At 40.1% G+C, this 16,300-nt stretch overlaps 1 protein-coding gene across 1 annotated transcript; it reads left to right on the forward strand.

Moving 5' to 3' along the window:
* Positions 1 to 6,232: 6,232 nt before the first annotated feature.
* LOC106587480 (transcription factor PU.1) lies at positions 6,233 to 15,773 on the forward strand. Its single transcript, XM_014175897.2, has 5 exons — positions 6,233 to 6,795; positions 7,360 to 7,450; positions 8,667 to 8,854; positions 12,769 to 12,928; positions 13,089 to 15,773. The coding sequence occupies exons 1-5, from the start codon at positions 6,748 to 6,750 to the stop codon at positions 13,409 to 13,411; spliced, it is 810 nt and encodes a 269-aa protein (XP_014031372.2). The 5' UTR covers positions 6,233 to 6,747; the 3' UTR covers positions 13,412 to 15,773.
* Positions 15,774 to 16,300: the final 527 nt, after the last annotated feature.

Below are 16,300 nucleotides of genomic sequence, written 5' to 3' on the forward strand. Positions count from 1 at the left end.
GTTGATCGTTAATAGTATATTTTATCTTTGACTGAGAGTCAATGGGTTACATCAAGAATAAAAATGTACCTTTAAAAGTTATCTTTAGCTAACATCTAGGCAGTAGACCTATGAACATCACTGGCAGCTAATACTTTGTATCCACATTGGTTTTAATTTGGTTCTTCTAAATGTAATTACTTGTTTTAGAATATGTTGTCAGCACATCAAAACTAATAACAGTACTCTTTAAATAATAACTAGAATGAAGAATGTTTGGTAACACTATTTGGGTAGTCCATCTGTAGATGCTTTACAGACACTATCAGTAACATTTCAACTAACTATTTACTAACCTTAGCTCTAATTCTAACCATTTTCCTAACCCTAACCATAACCTTAGCAAGCAGTTGCTTATCAACATAGTCCGGATTTTCCAACTCACTATCCAAATTAAGTGTTATCGAATGTTTTACTGGGCTATAACATGTTTCCAACTATTCAAGCTAAATTACACTAGTTGTTCAAGAGAGTTTGTCAGAGGATGATTACATAAATGCTGTCAAAACCAGCACAGTGTGGTCATTGATCTGGAGAAATGTTGGTCAAACAATAGACAAAGAGTGCAACATTTCCTGTTGCGACGGTCTCTGTATCCTGTTTTCCACAGTCAGTGGTCTTGCATGTCATCTCCTTGTGAGAGGGTCTGTGGGTACGTTCTCGTGACCCGAAAGTGTGAGGCCACAGAGGTCTAGTAGAGGCTCTCTGTCTGTCCGAATTAAACTAACAGATTATGACATGAGTAATCAAAGGTATCAGTTTAAAGCCAGATATAGTCCTGACTAGAAATGTAGTCCTGCATTGTGACGATTTTGCAATCCTTAAGAATAGTCTTTTGCCACTTATAGCCTGTAAAAATGTTTTTTTACTCAAATTGGTTTAAACCACCTTTGATGGGGATGGGGGCCACAAAAAAATCTGAACTCAGTCTGCATATCCATATCCACATCCATACCCACATATGCAGTCAGTTGCAAAAGACTCTAGGCTTTTGGGGGCCCTAAGCAAAAACATTTTGTGGTGGGGGGGTGCCACCTTACAGAGAAAAAAAAATGTAAGCTGCAATATGTTGCAACTTTTTGGGCAACCAGACCAAATGTACATAGAAATGTGAGTTATAGATATGTCATTCTTGTGCGCTATTTCTATGCTTCCAGTTCTTACGTTTTGTTTTTGCGACTTTTACCTTTGGTTTTGTACACCAGCTTCAAACAGCTAAAAATACAATATTTTTGGTTATTGAAAATACTGCTTGTTTTGTCACATAAACTGAAATTTGGCCAACTATTAGAATTTTAGCAACCAGGAAATGGCGGAGCAATTTCTGCATATTGCATTTTTACATTTTCGAGTACATTGTACACATTTTGCCATGGGGCATAAAGAAAATACTGCAGTTTTAAAGAAAGTTTTTTTCAATTTTACACATTTTGCCATGAGGGGGAAAGAAGGTTTTGCAGTTTTAACAGCTAATTTCCTGCAATTCTAAAAAAAAGTTGCCATTGGGTGGAGAGTAATGTTTGCAATTTTATAAGTAATTTCATGCAATTCTACTAATTTTGCCATAGGGTGGAGATAAATGTTTGCAGTTTTTAATATGATATTTGAGTGAGAGTGACAATAAAATCAATGGTGCTCCCCGGTTGGTAATTGGACAATGATTACTAGAAGTTTAGATACAGTAGCTAGACTAACTTAACAATCCAAAAAATATTTAGCTGACAGGGGCTAATTGACTGGCAGTCAGTAACTGATATAACAAGAGAAAAACTGCTGATGCACAACCACATTTCGAAATTGCACCTTGTGTTTTCTACTGTTCTAACTCAAAACAGTAAGTTGAGACCCTGACTGAGTCCCCCTCCAGTGTATTTTCTGTATTGCTAAATGAGTACTAATGTCACACTGTGGCCCTGAGAACTCAGGGTATTAAAGACATAGGGGTCTGTGAAGTAAGAGGTGTCAATGTGACTGCTTGCTTATAAGGATGCTTTAGCCATCTGAGATATGCATCTTGTGAACATAACTGCATTCAGACATCTCAAGTTGTCGAGTACTCAGTCACTCGCTTTCGTAGCCTAAAACCAAAGCGTCCACGGGTGCAAGTGATACAGTAAACACAACAGCATCCGTGTGCCTGTAGCATAGTTACACACTGAACTTCTGGGCTGGTTTCCCAGACCTAGTCTTGTATTAAAAAGCATGTTTTATGAAGTATTGCCATTAATTAAGTATTTATATTCCAGTAAAAGGCTTTGTGTCCAGGAGCTTTGTCCACAAGTCATTGCTGGAAACCAAACACAGTAGACATTTTATCTACTATGTTTTACCAAAGAAAGAAGCTGGTCTGATCTAGCAGGGACTGATAAGATACGATACGTATTATGTTTCCTTACTGTATGAAAAGGCCCAACGTGATCAGACAAGACAATCACTGAAATACCCTTATAGATTTATATTTTAAGTTTTGCGGCCTAGATCATACTGAAGTTTAGACACACAAATGGAGTCATTCATAGCAACCCCCCCCATAAGGAACTGAATCTAAAAGAGAATTTCCCAGTTCCTCTTTTACATAGTGCGTGTGTGGGGGGGGTGTGAGTGTGTGTGTGCATGTGTGATGCTGAAAATGATGATGGTCAAGACTGAAGTTGACTAACAGTAGAAATGTAAAACCAAATTATAGGCCTGATTCTGTTGGAATGTTATCTGCCTATTTCCTGTAGATTTTTACATTGTAAGAAACACACATTTACTGTATTGAGCCATTCATTCAAACACAGAACTGAAAGTGTGTTCTTGTCTTTCCCAAAATGGGATGAGCACAATGACGCCTGTTTAACTTTCATCTTGTTTCTTAGCTGTCGAAGGCCTAGTAATCTGAAGCCTTATGTAGTATGTAGTAGACCTGTATGTGGATGTACTCTGTAAAGCAAAGTACAGGGGAACAGAAATTACAGTATATCATACTCATCAAACTAACTATAGTGCTGTCCATGAGGCTGAGGGTCTGACCTCTTACTGAGATGTCCACCAATCTCCACCTAATAGTTCATTTTAAACAGATCTGGGAAACCTGAATGATTTATGACAAAACAGCATATTTTTGTGTTTGAGAAAAAACGATATATTCAAAAAGAGAGTCGTTTGTGTGCTCTGAAAATAGCCGTGGTGAAAATAGCGTGCTGGGCTTGCTGTAACGTACATAGTGTATTAATACTAAATGTCATCAGTTTTGCTCAGACAGCTGTGATTAACATGGGGGCCATGGACAGGCAGTGTGGTTTCAGCAGACCTACAAGTGGTAGAAGGATGCAGGGGACTCAAATTATAACCCCAGACCATGCAAGCAAGGCAAACTGAAAAGCCACGTAAACCAAAATCCAACAAAGTCCACCAACATCAAATGTACAGGCCTACCAAATGAAGATAGTTATACCGCACCCAGCAAGTCAAACTGATTGTTTGCCTTTGTTAATGTTGATTATTAAACAAAGAACGCACTGTATTTGGTGCTACTTAGCACATACACATATTATCAGATAAGGTTATAACAATTCACAGAAAATTCAACATAGTCTTTGATAGAGATGAAGTAGAGGAAAAACAATAGAATACATGGACATCCATAATAGAGCAAATCTGACTACAGGGTTTTTGGTTGTGTGTTATATTAAGCTTTGAACAACCAAGGGAATATAATAATCATTCCGAAGTTATCCTCAGTGCGATTTGGATCTTACTGTCTACAGTATTTCAAGTATCTGGTCATTATCAGACTGATGCACTCTTCCTCTGTCCAAATCTACACAAGCCTGTCAGTTGGAGGCTAGGCTTGTGACCTCACTTCTCTTCAAGTTAAAACAGAGATGTTGTGTCAGTGAGAGATACCTGAGACAGATAGGGCTGGTTTCCCAGACACTGCCTAGTCCTGGATAAAAAAGCATACTCATACTGTGTCCTGTAAACCAGACCATATTGTCAGGAGAGAGGGTCATCTGAGTCTAGTAGCAGAGCTACTGTACACTGTATTCATTGTGAGGAAGAATGGTGAATGGTGAGAAAAACACATTTGGTCAGAAAATAGAATAAAACATTTGTGATTTCTCAAGAATCCCCCCACCAACACTACTATTGTCTCAGGAGGTATTTTATCTCCTCTCCCTTAATCTCCACAGCTGTTGCAGGATTGCAAAAAGGAAGTGGCATGATTTTATCTGTCCAGCTAATCTACACACAGATGAAACCATTGTCTGGATAGAAAGATAGCAGAATTCATCGATGTATGTGAGTCATTATTTCATTGATACGGCTAGAACTCAAGCTACTGGTTTGTTTTTTAATTGACATATTTACACCACTAAGTTTATTTGAAGGGATAGCATAATATAGGGAATAACAGGGGTCCAAGTGCCGAACCTTGCTGAACACCAAATGCAATGTACACACTGATACTGGTCTGATAAGTAGGAATTAAACCAGTTAAAAATGTGAGATGACAATGTTTAGGTATCTGGCATTGAAACATGGTAAAAAAAATTCATATTAGATTTGTAATATTCATATAGATTTCAATAGTGTATGCAAGGTATATGAATATGGATACCTGTACTTTAGCCAGGGGTGGAAATCCCGGGGGGGACGGGGGGACACGACCCCCCATCCTGGGAAAAATATGATTTGTCCCCCCCAATATATCACTGAAACATAACTATGTAATTTAAATAATATTAATAATACGCAATGAAAGCAATTGTGCTGATTATAGACACTTAATAGCACGTTTTTAAGTTTCAAAAGATTGCGACCCCCCCACCCTTTGCCTCACAATGGTTTGATCCACTGCCAGTTCCTTAGTTGGCAAGGTAACAGAGGGGTCGTGTCTACTGTCTGAAAGGCACTCAATGAACGTAACTGACGTGAGGTTAATCCAGTCAATCGCGCCCACACACTAGCTGAATATGCAGAGCTAGCGCGCAAATATTAACTATTAAGCTAGCTAGTACCTATTCCATTTATGTGGCCTCGTCAAAGATGGAATCTTTGTTATCGTCAATTTATTCCAAGATCAGCATGCAGATGATGTAAATTAGTGCTTCAAAGTCCCTGTGATAAGGTTAGCGATAAACTGAAGTCCAAACTGAACAGAACTACACTCTCTTCTACCATTGTCTTAAATATATTTAATGGTCTCGGTACAAAAGCTAAATTGTCGCAAGGGAACTTTTATTTATTTATTTTATTTCACCTTTATTTAACCCGGGTAGCAAAGATTATAGCAAACACCACTGAAACGGAATTGGTGCTCGCTAGCTTTGCAAATTCAGCTATTGTTGGAAGCCAGCCAATATGAAACAAACTATTAAAATTACAAAAGGTTGCAGCATATGTTGTGTAAATGGTGAACTCATACAGCTGTCAACTCTTGTCATTTTAATCCGTTTCACATTTGCTAGCTACCTTTTAGATCGAAGCCCAAATAGAATGATAAAAGATAAGATGATAGAAGCCCATCTCCTACTGTAAATAACCTACACACTGTGTGTGTGTGTGTGTAGCCAGCCAGCCAGGTAGAAAAATGGCAGAAAAATAAAAGACAGACATCAGAGCATTTTTCAGTACACCAAAACACAAAGTAAGAACCCTAGTAGCCTAATATCTGAAAGACTAGTTGATAAAATGTTCATAAGAAAGAAATGAAATTTTAATGGAAATGTTTCACAATGATGTCATTAGGCAGAGCAGGCAACAGATGGCACACAGACAGCAGAGTTGGGGACAGATATGCAGGGACAGACTGGCAGAGACAGGGAGTCTCAGGTAAGTTTGTTGAGTCTTTGTTTGGCAACATTATGAAAAGTTCTCCATTTTTTTAACTTGTAAAATAGGAACATAATTGGAAAATGCCATGGATACCCCCACTCTCAACTTAAACTGGTGACTGAACTAAGATTTGTTAAAGGCAATGGTATTGCTGTTGTGATTAGTTGTGTAGTTTTGGGTACCGGTAGTTAGGAGTACGGCAAACACCTTATTTCTTTGGTTCCTCAATATACATTTACCATATTACAATGTAGGCTATGTGTTACAGCACTACTTTTGGTGTCCCCCTCAGGAATTGCTCTTGAGAAAATTTCATGTAATTGTCCCCTCCAAAGTTGATATCAGATTTTCGCCCCTGACTTTAGCCACACAAAAAAAACCATTTAATTTGGTTGGCAAAATGGTCACAATGACATGCAAAGATACTATCCACTGACAGATGATGCTATGCTAGAAGACTGACAGTTAAGACAGGCCTTGAAATGATTGGCTGGTTTGGGAGGCGACGCAATTGAGCCTTAATAAATGTGAGATGTTAGAATCTCCCCCTGACAAATCACCAATGACCAGGAACCACCACCAGACACACTGAGATGTGTACACCTACAAAGATATACAGAAGTCAAAATAACAGGTTCCCTTTTAATTTTCGGTCACTGAGTAGGGCTAATTTCTTTTATTTTCTTAGACAAAATTAGAGTCCCAGAGAATAGCTTGGCTTACAAGTGGATAAAGTTGTGTAGGCAGAAGGAGACATTTTGGGTTTCGTTTGGTGAGAGGAAATTTGGTAAACATTGTGCAATGGTGCGGGAAAAGTTTTGAAAGAGTGTGAGAAACAATTGCAAACTAAGTGCCTGAAGTAGGTCAGTTCAAGAAGAAGCCTTCATGTTGCATCCATACAGAATGGAGGGGTACCTCATCTCACCTGGTCCTGTAAGTACACAATGAGTCAAACAATTTGTGTTAATTCAGTTATAGGCCCAAGTATATACAGGTATGTGGTTATTTGTTGAGTTTATGTACTTGTTTATATACCACAGGATGTACTTATACAGAAAATGCATCTCAAGCATCGTAAACTCACTGAATTCAAGTTTGAAATTCATATTAACATTTCATTTTTCAAATTATGATAATTAATTAAAATATGTTAATAGATTACTGTAACATTATTCATTTCCAAACTCTTAAACTGGTACACAATGTTGGTACTTTTGTGGTCTACATTTTCTAACATAATAGTTTGTTTCACAACAATCAATTTTGTAAGGTTATGACCAACCATGAAAAAAACCCAGCAAAAGAATTATAGTAAATGTCAATGAAGTTTAAAAAGCTCAAAATGTTGTTCAGCAATGTCCTTATCAATAAACATTATCAAGGGCAGAAAGCAATTTGTATATAGATGTTGAGTGTCAGTTCCTTGGAAACAATAGTAAAACTTTATGTGAAGTTTTGTTATGATTTCAGTTGAGGATATTCTTTTTGTTTTGACAGGCGTCAGAAGACATGTACGAACCTGACATCTATAGACAACAGATGTCAGAATATTCATATCCGTATGTCATCAATGCAGAGAGTCAAGGAGGTGAGCTTTAAAACACTACAACATTTTCCCTAGTATTAATACCTCATGTATTATCTATTGATAATCTTGATAACTATGATACAATGATATACATTTCAAATTAATTTCCCTTTCTCTGATGAACTTACCATCACATAATTGTAGACGAAATAAACAATTTGAAAATCACTTATACGGAAGTGAATAGTGCCGGCCCAACTAGATATGTGTTTGACCAGGCCTGAGGAAATCACACACAGTAGCTATATTAAAGGCAATACTGTACATAAAAAGTATCAAGACACTGCAGCTGGAGCCAACCATGTTGCCCCCATGGAGTACAGGAAACAGATGCCATTTCTGTCAGGCACAACTTTCCCCCCTGGGGTTTATTGAAATGGAGAGGTTCGGTTGTATTTTCTCCTGTAATCAACTGATCCTACTGCAAGTATAAACTGGTATTTACTAGTAGGAGCTGTAGAATTATATATGCTCTGCTCCATTTAACAAACTAAATTATTACAGTATGCTTGATAAATATAAAATAATAAGAATGGCAAGTCTCTAAAACATGTTTACATGCGGAATGTTTTTAGAGTTTCTACACGTTTTAACACATTTGTGACATTCAGGCTAAAAAGAAAGAAAAAGACAACTGCCAAAGCAAAGATGTGTGAACAGGAAACTGCCTAAAACATTTTGCTGAACACTTTAAATGAATAGCAGTGTCATGTCCGTGTATGTAGGGGGCAGGGAAGTCAGGCGCAGCAGAAACCAAGTTGGTTAATATGGAGTATTTAATAAAAAAACAACTCCAAAACCAAAGTACAAAATAAATGGGTAAAGTATACCCGTCGCACACCGATACACAAACCCACGTAACATAATATCACAAACAATCACCGACAAGGACATGAGGGGAAACAGAGGGTTAAATACACAACATGATTAATTGGATTGGAAACAGGTGTGTAGGAAGACAAGACAAAGCCAATGGAAAATGAAAAACTGATCGATGATGGCTAGAAGACCGGTGACGTCGACCGCCGAGCACCACCCGAGCAAGGAGGGGCATCAACTTCGGCAGAAGTCGTGACAAGCAGACATTGTGTATTTGGAATCTGTAGTCAAATAGGTTTTCTCTATTCTATGCCATCTGAACATTGCCATTTAGTGTACACTTCCTTCAGACCTACCTCTTACTCTATAAACAATTAAAATGTTTCTCTCTGTTCAGATCACTGGGACTATCACGCTACTCATCATGCTCATCCTCTGGACTTTGACAACCTCCCAGAGGGCCACTTCACTGAGCTCCAGAGTGTCCAGCAACTACATCTACCCAGTATGGCTCGTTACAGCGATATTGACACTCTCTCTCTGGACCCTGGCCTTGGGGGACACAACCATGCCCTACCCCCACCGGTGAGCCCACCCCCTGACCTCTGACCTCTCTTTTCCTCGAACACAGTCAGAGCGTTGGAGTTGATCATTCTTTTCAAGCAGATGTAGTGTACATGACTAATAGAGAATGTTCTGAATGTTCAGGACTAAAGCAAGTAGCAGAATTCCTTTACATGTCCCCTCTAGTGGTGTAACCGATGTGAAATGGCTAGCTAGTTAGCGGGGTGCGAGCTAATAGCGTTTCAATCGGTGACATTACTCGCTCTGAGACCTTGAAGTAGTTGTTCCCCTTGCTCTGCAAGGGCTGCAGCTTTTGTGGCGTGATGGGTAACGATGCTTCATGGGTGTCAGTTGTTGATGTGTGCAGAGGGTCCCTGGTTCGAGCCCAGGTAGGGGCGAGGAGAGGGACGGAAGCAATACGGTTAGTGGCAATAGCAATGCTTCAGAAATGCTTAATAACAGATAAACATAAAATCAACCATCTGGCTTCAGATAAAGAAATGAGTATGAAAGCATATCTGGGCTACTATTTGTTACTGGTGAGCTATGTTGCGTGGAGGATGTAGGGTGCGCCTACACACAGATGGTTTGACATTGGGGCCTTTTCCTAACTGGGGCCTGCTGGTGTTGCTACAGAACTATAATCTGCCAACTCACTAACGGCTGATGAACAAATAATTCTTTTTTTAACCAGAAGTGGCCTCTCCAACATTATGACACACACACACACACACACACACACACACACACACACACACACACACACACACACACACACACACACACACACACACACACACACACACACACACACACACACACACACACACACACAGAGAGAGAACATTGTCTGTCTTCCTAGTGTAAAATCTTACATTTTAAATATTACACTTTAAACAGAGAGCATTAATTAATGAGCGTGGATGAGAATATCCTTAAAGATGCCTTTTCGATTTTTAAATGGAACTGACATACAGCCTCAGAGCAGAAACAGTGGGTTTTTAGAACTGTGTGCTGAATGTTTTGCCAGGATTTTGCACGGCCAAACAGTCAAACTGCAATAACAGCAACCACACATCACACCTCATGCAGCGGGGTGGTGCCCTATAATCTTTGCGACCGCTGGGCTAATTTGAGATGATTATATTGTCAAGAACAGGTCAATGGGCAGAGTTTAACAGATATACTACTCTTAAAAACATGGCGAATGTTTGAACTGAGAATCATGTAAATAGAATTTTGAGTTACAAGTTGTTATTTTGAGTAGTCAGACAAATGTGACGATACCTCTAAAATACAAATGGTCTCCTGACTTGAAACAGAGTCAAATGTAGCAAGCTAGCAGTGACATGCTAAGCTAATCAGAGCAAGCTAGTTAGCTAAGCATTTAGCAACCTCTTAGCTACTCATGTTGAATTAATAAATATAACTACTATAGCTAACTAGGTGTCAAATATACAAATAAGTCAGGTAACATTTGCTTTATTGAAATGTTAAGTTGAATAAGCTTTATGACAAAAACAACAGGGATGGAAAGTTATGCTGCTCCAGGGGCATCAATATAAAATGCTAAGCAAAACAGAACTAGTTGGCTAGCAGATAGCTATCTTTTACTAATGTTGAGTCAAAGAACAGAGCTAACTAGCTAGGTCTCAAATATGTCAGTAAATGTTCGTTTGGGTGAAGATAACCATAGCATTTAGAAAAGGGCAATTCCACGACTCAGATTTTTCACTTAAAATGTATGTCAAACAAAAAACTATTTATTTTAAAGTTTAACAAACCATACAGTGCACAAGGGCTACGTTTAACAATTTACACAGAAAATGTAACAAAACCACATTTACTGGTGGAACTGTGCAGATTCAAAGTTTGGTAACAGAATTTCTGTAAAATTTCAGAATTAGGATTCAACAATGTCTGCAGAAAGAATGGGGTGTCAGCTATGACATGATACCTTGACTTTGAAAAAATCTATTTTGTTATGGAACTACAATCGGTGAAGTGGATTTACACTGGGTAAATTAATTGCGGTAACAGAATTTCATCATGGGTCCCTGATCTGTACTACACAGAAATGCATAATTATGGATATGAATGTTATTCTCTTCATGCGGATCTATCCTAAATAGGTACACAAAGGTATACGTATGCAATATCCTCCTTTGCATATTTTGGAGATTATTCTACACAACGGCTATTACTTTAATGAGCTCTGCCCCCAAACAAAACCAAATTTGCTTGGTCCGAAACAAACTAAATCTGAACCAGTCATAGACGTCTATGTTTCATAAATTTGGACATCAAAGTACAGCACATTAGAGTTCAGTAGAGTACAGTACAGCAGAGCACAGAACAGTAGAGTACAATCGAGTACAGTAGAGTACAGTAAAGTAGAGCACAGTTCAGTACTTTACAATACAGTACTGCACTGTACTTTTCTTTACTGTACTGAACTCTACTCTACTTTTATTTACTGTACTGTATAGTACTGTGCTGTCCAAACTTGTGAACCCAACTGTGGTTTGTGACTACTATGATTTCCCGTCGTAGCCAATTAAATTGCAGAAATTCCATTACCGATTTTTGGGAAATTCCGTTACCAATTTGGATACAGAATTTAGAGTTTTAATCATTTAATAATTTATTATCAAAATTGATATCAGTAAAAACACTATAATAATTGATAGGTGTACTTGTTACTTCTGTGAACTTTCATTATCCTCCCTCCTCATGAGGGAGAGAAATTAGAAAATATCTTAAAGATATGTGGGGTTTTGGTAACCCGGGGAAGCATTTAAACAATGCATTCCAGTTTGCTTAAAGTCTGCCCTTAGGGCACCAAGTGATCTTGACCCAAACTAACATTTCTGCCCCCAGGGTAGCATAAACAGTCTGTTCCATTTTTTTGTTGTTGATATCGCTTATTCAACTAAACTTTTAATAAAACAAATATTAACTGACCTATTGGCAGAATTGAGACCTAACTTGCTAGCTATTTTTATTTTATAATTCATCATTAGTAGGAGGTAGGTTTCTGCTCAGCTAAGCTACATTTAGCTTAGCATTTTACTTTTCTTCCCCCAGAAGTTTATATAGCTTATTTAACTAAATATTTTTGATAAAGTAAATGGGAGCCGATTTACAGGTATATTTGAGACCTAGCTAGTTCTATTCTATGACTCAATATTCTATTTATTAATTCCACATGAGTAGCTAAGAGGTTACTAAATGCTTAGCTAACTTTCTTCCTCTGATTAGCTTAGCATAAGGCTGCTAGTTTGCTACATTTTACTCTTTGCTTCAAGTCAGGAGACCAGTTGTGTCTTAGAGATACTGCCACATTTGTTTGACTACTGTAACACAAAAATCATTTTAAAACATTACAACTTGTAACTCAATGTTATTTCCAAGATTCAGAGTTAGAAACCAATCGGATTGATTCTGCCCTAAACCAGTCAGATTATTTTTGCACTTAGGACAAAGTTGACTACACTTTAAGTAAATCTGCGTTGAAGCTCTTTTTCTCCCACATAAGTATTCATTCAACTCTACTGTCACTTGATAAATTCAAGGGAGTGGGTATTCACAAGAGGGTGTTGAGGGGAGGACAGCTCATAATAATGGCTTGAATGGAGTGTTTGATACCATTCCATTTATTCCGTTCCAGCCATTACTATGTGCCAGTCCTCCCTAATTAAGGTGCTACCAGCCACCTGTGGTGGGGATAAATGATTGGGGGAGTAAAAACGGTTGCCTTCATTAATAACACTTGCGCCTCACTGTGTATATAACATGATCAGCATGGTATCTAATTTGTTTAGCTGTAATTTGTCAGTGAATACTGCTCCAAAATAATGTATTGTAATTGGTTGTAATTGTAATGGTTTTGTATTGTAATGACTACATGGTTATTGTTGTTTGTTGTGTCCAAGGTGCCATATTACCCTCGTGCCATGGGCTACTTGCACCCCTCTCCTCAGACAATGAGGAGCTCAGACGACGAGGAGCAAGGAGGCCGCAGCCCTCCACTAGAAGTGTCTGATGAAGAGTGTCTGAGGGACCACATTGCCCACGTAACAAGGGGAGAATTGGGTAGGGAATTCTTTCATAAATGCATACCTAACATCTCACATGTTTGATTTAGCTTTTGAGGTCACAATAACCCTACCGCATGTAGGTCATAGGTAGGGAACCTCCTCAACTGATTCATTGCATGTTTAACCATTTTGTCACTTTGTCAACATTAATATAGGCAACAAGAAGAAGATCCGTCTGTACCAGTTCCTGCTGGATCTGCTGAGGAATGGGGACATGAAGGACAGTATCTGGTGGGTGGACAGGGACAAGGGCACCTTCCAGTTCTCCTCGAAACACAAGGAGGCCCTGGCACATCGGTGGGGCGTACAGAAGGGCAACCGCAAGAAAATGACCTACCAGAAGATGGCACGGGCTCTTCGCAACTATGGCAAGACAGGCGAGGTCAAAAAGGTCAAGAAGAAGCTGACTTATCAGTTCAGTGGTGAAGTGCTAGGTGGGAGGTCTCACTTGGAGAGGAGGCCATATTCCCATTTGTAGAGGGAGAAACATAGTGGAAGTCCTGAAGAAGGGTAGAGTGAGAGAGAGAGAGAGAGAGATAGTTAACTGTATATAGTATGCAAGATGGTTATCAATGTAATAACTATTGATTGTGTTCAAATTAACAATAACTGTTTTTGCTGCTCTTGTAAAAAGCATTTATGTGAACGTCAAAGCCAATGTCTTAGTGGAATCTTGACAATTAGCAAGTTTTGCTCCAACAACTCAATGATTGCACAATCACATCTGGACCTTTTAGATTCTATAGCACGTAGAAACAGGACCGTTTCAAATGATACTGTCAATAATTATCACCAGAATGCTTGCAGGAGTGGTAATACAGATGACCACTAGAAGTCCTCAGAGATCTCCTTTCTTAAAGCTGGCTGTATTCACTGACTTCTACGCACTGTTGGACTCACTGACCATTGTGCACATTTGACATCGATTAGACTTGGATGCAGAATAAGCAAACAAAAAGACTGCGATAAAGAACTCTTTAGCATTAATGAAATTGATTTGACACTCTGAGATGCACTGACTTGGAATACGCAATTCCTGTTGCTTAACCTTTGGTGTAGCAGCACACAAACACAACATATTATACATTAGCTTTTGCTAATCAGAACTGAGTATTCAGCCAAGCCGTGGTATAAAGCTTGTATATTTGATTGATGGTATTACATGTGTATTACATACTAACTCATGTTAGCGCAAGACTTTTGGAAGTAAACCCTTCTGAACATTGGGAGGTTTAACCTGCAAACTTTTTGGACTGTCCCCTTGACCATTACTTCCCTGTCACAACCCACTGACTTGTTCCTGAAATGGGAGAGGGTGAAGAGGCTTGTCACCCAGCCCTTAACATCTGCTAGTGTTCTGAGATATAGCACAGACCCTTGCCTCCTCCGAGCTACAGTGCAATCTATTCCTAGCCTAGGAATACCAACACAGGGATATTTCTCCCATACTCTCAATCATAGACCCTTGTTTGATCTGTATAATAGTGTATATGACCATTTGTTTTTCCGTACTCTATGTGCTCTCTGTTGGCATGTTTGTATGTTGGCATGACTCAGTTACATATCTGCACGTGATGAACTCGAAAGCATTTCTATTTCTCACGCGTCATGTGGTTTTAGTCGACTCATCCTCACATTGTTCCAGCACATCACAGACTGGCTTTAGCAAATCCTCTGGGAATCACAGCCATGTACGCAGAACCCCAGTGGCTGAGCCAGAAAGTATATAGACATGTGGGCAGCTGTGGAAACATTACTGGGCCCACTGGCAGCATACAAAGCCACCCCATCCCCCACCATCCACCCACCCCCAGCCCAGTTATGTGGCAGCCGAAGCATCTAGGTGTAAATAATTCTGGGTGCTGACACAGCTCTATGATGGGAGCACAGGGCACAGTCTGCAGTGAAAAGTGATGCAAAGTGAGGTATCCAGGGAGGGCACCATCAAGAGACAGATAATAGTTTTAAGTGTATTTTCCCTCCAGCACCATAAAGCAATGAATAAATACAACTGAAAAGGAGACATAAAGGACAGGGATATAGTTAGAATAATTCAATTTAATAATGCAAAATCGTAGAAACAGTGAGGATTGAGTGGCCCGACTGCCAGAGTGGCCCGACTGCCCGGAGCTGCCAGAGTGGCCCGACTGCCCGGAGCTGCCAGAGTGGCCCAACTGCCCGGAGCTGCCAGAGTGGCCCGACTGCCCGGAGCTGCCAGAACCAGAGCCACCTCCAGATATAGGTGGGTTGGGGAGGGGGGGTGTAGCACAGTGCCGTCGTTGACGGCAGCCACCCTCCCTTCCCTCCCTTTAGTAGGGGGATTTTTTTTATTATTATTTTTAATTTTTATTTAAATTGTTTATTTTTTTGTGTGGGGTTGTTGTTTTCTTAAGGTGCTTCCGGGGTTAGCACCTTTAGGGGGAGGGGTACTGTCACGTCCTGGCCAGTATAAGGGTTAATTGGTATTGTAGTTTGGTCAGGACGTGGCAGAGAGTATTTGTTTTATGTGGTTCGGGGTGGTGTGTTAGTTAGGAGGTCGTTTGATTGATTATTTCCGGGTTTTGAGTTGTGGTCTATTTCTATGTTGAGTCTGGTTTATGTATGTCTATGTTTGGTTAATTGGGGTTGGGACTCTCAGTTGAAGGCAGGTGTTGTCTATTTGCCTTTGATTGAGAGTCCCATATATGTGGGTGTGTTTGTGTTTGTCGGTGGTGGGGAATTGTTCTTGCACTGCGTTTGCATAGCCTGTAAGACTGTCCATGTTGTGAGTATCATTTATTGTTTTGTTTTCCGGTGGATGCTTTGCCTTTTACCATTAAAAGAAATATGAGTATTCACAATCCCGCTGCGCCTTGGTCCTTCTCTCTCCCATGCGACATATTCGCCGAATAGTACGACATATTCTGTGACAGAATTCCCCACCAAACCAGGACCAAGCAGCGGAAGAAGTCTGGCGAGGACTGGGGAACACGACGGGTAAGGGAGACCGAGAGGCACCCCCAAGATTTGTTTAGGGAGGGGCACAAGGGCTGTTTGACGGGGCAAGACTGGAGTGCCAGTCAACAGTTACCAGAGCTGTCCGCCAGTCAACAGTCACCAGAGCTGCCCGCCAGTCAACAGTCACCAGAGCTGCCCGCCAGTCAACAGTCGCCAGAGCTGCCCGCCAGTCGTAAGTCGCCAGAGCTGCCCGCCAGTCAACAGTCGCCAGCGCTGCCCGCCAGTCGTAACAGTCGCCAGAGCTGCCCGCCAGTCGTAAGTCGCCAGAGCTGCCCGCCAGTCGTAAGTCGCCAGAGCTGCCCGCCAGTCGTAAGTCGCCAGAGCTGCCCGCCAGTCGTAAGTCGCCAGAGCTGCCCGCCAGTCGTAAGTC

This window comes from Salmo salar, chromosome ssa26 (genome assembly GCF_905237065.1).
Source record: "Salmo salar chromosome ssa26, Ssal_v3.1, whole genome shotgun sequence".
NCBI classification, from domain to species: domain Eukaryota; kingdom Metazoa; phylum Chordata; class Actinopteri; order Salmoniformes; family Salmonidae; genus Salmo; species Salmo salar.

Bases quoted from the DNA above. Each gene is read 5' to 3' on its own strand.
- LOC106587480 (XM_014175897.2), top strand. From the start codon at position 6,748: ATGTTGCATCCATACAGAATGGAGGGGTACCTCATCTCACCTGGTCCT. The intron at 6,796-7,359 runs GTAAGTACACAA...TTGTTTTGACAG, and splicing joins ACCTCATCTCACCTGGTCCT to GCGTCAGAAGACATGTACGA. The intron at 8,855-12,768 runs GTGAGCCCACCC...GTTGTGTCCAAG, and splicing joins ACCATGCCCTACCCCCACCG to GTGCCATATTACCCTCGTGC.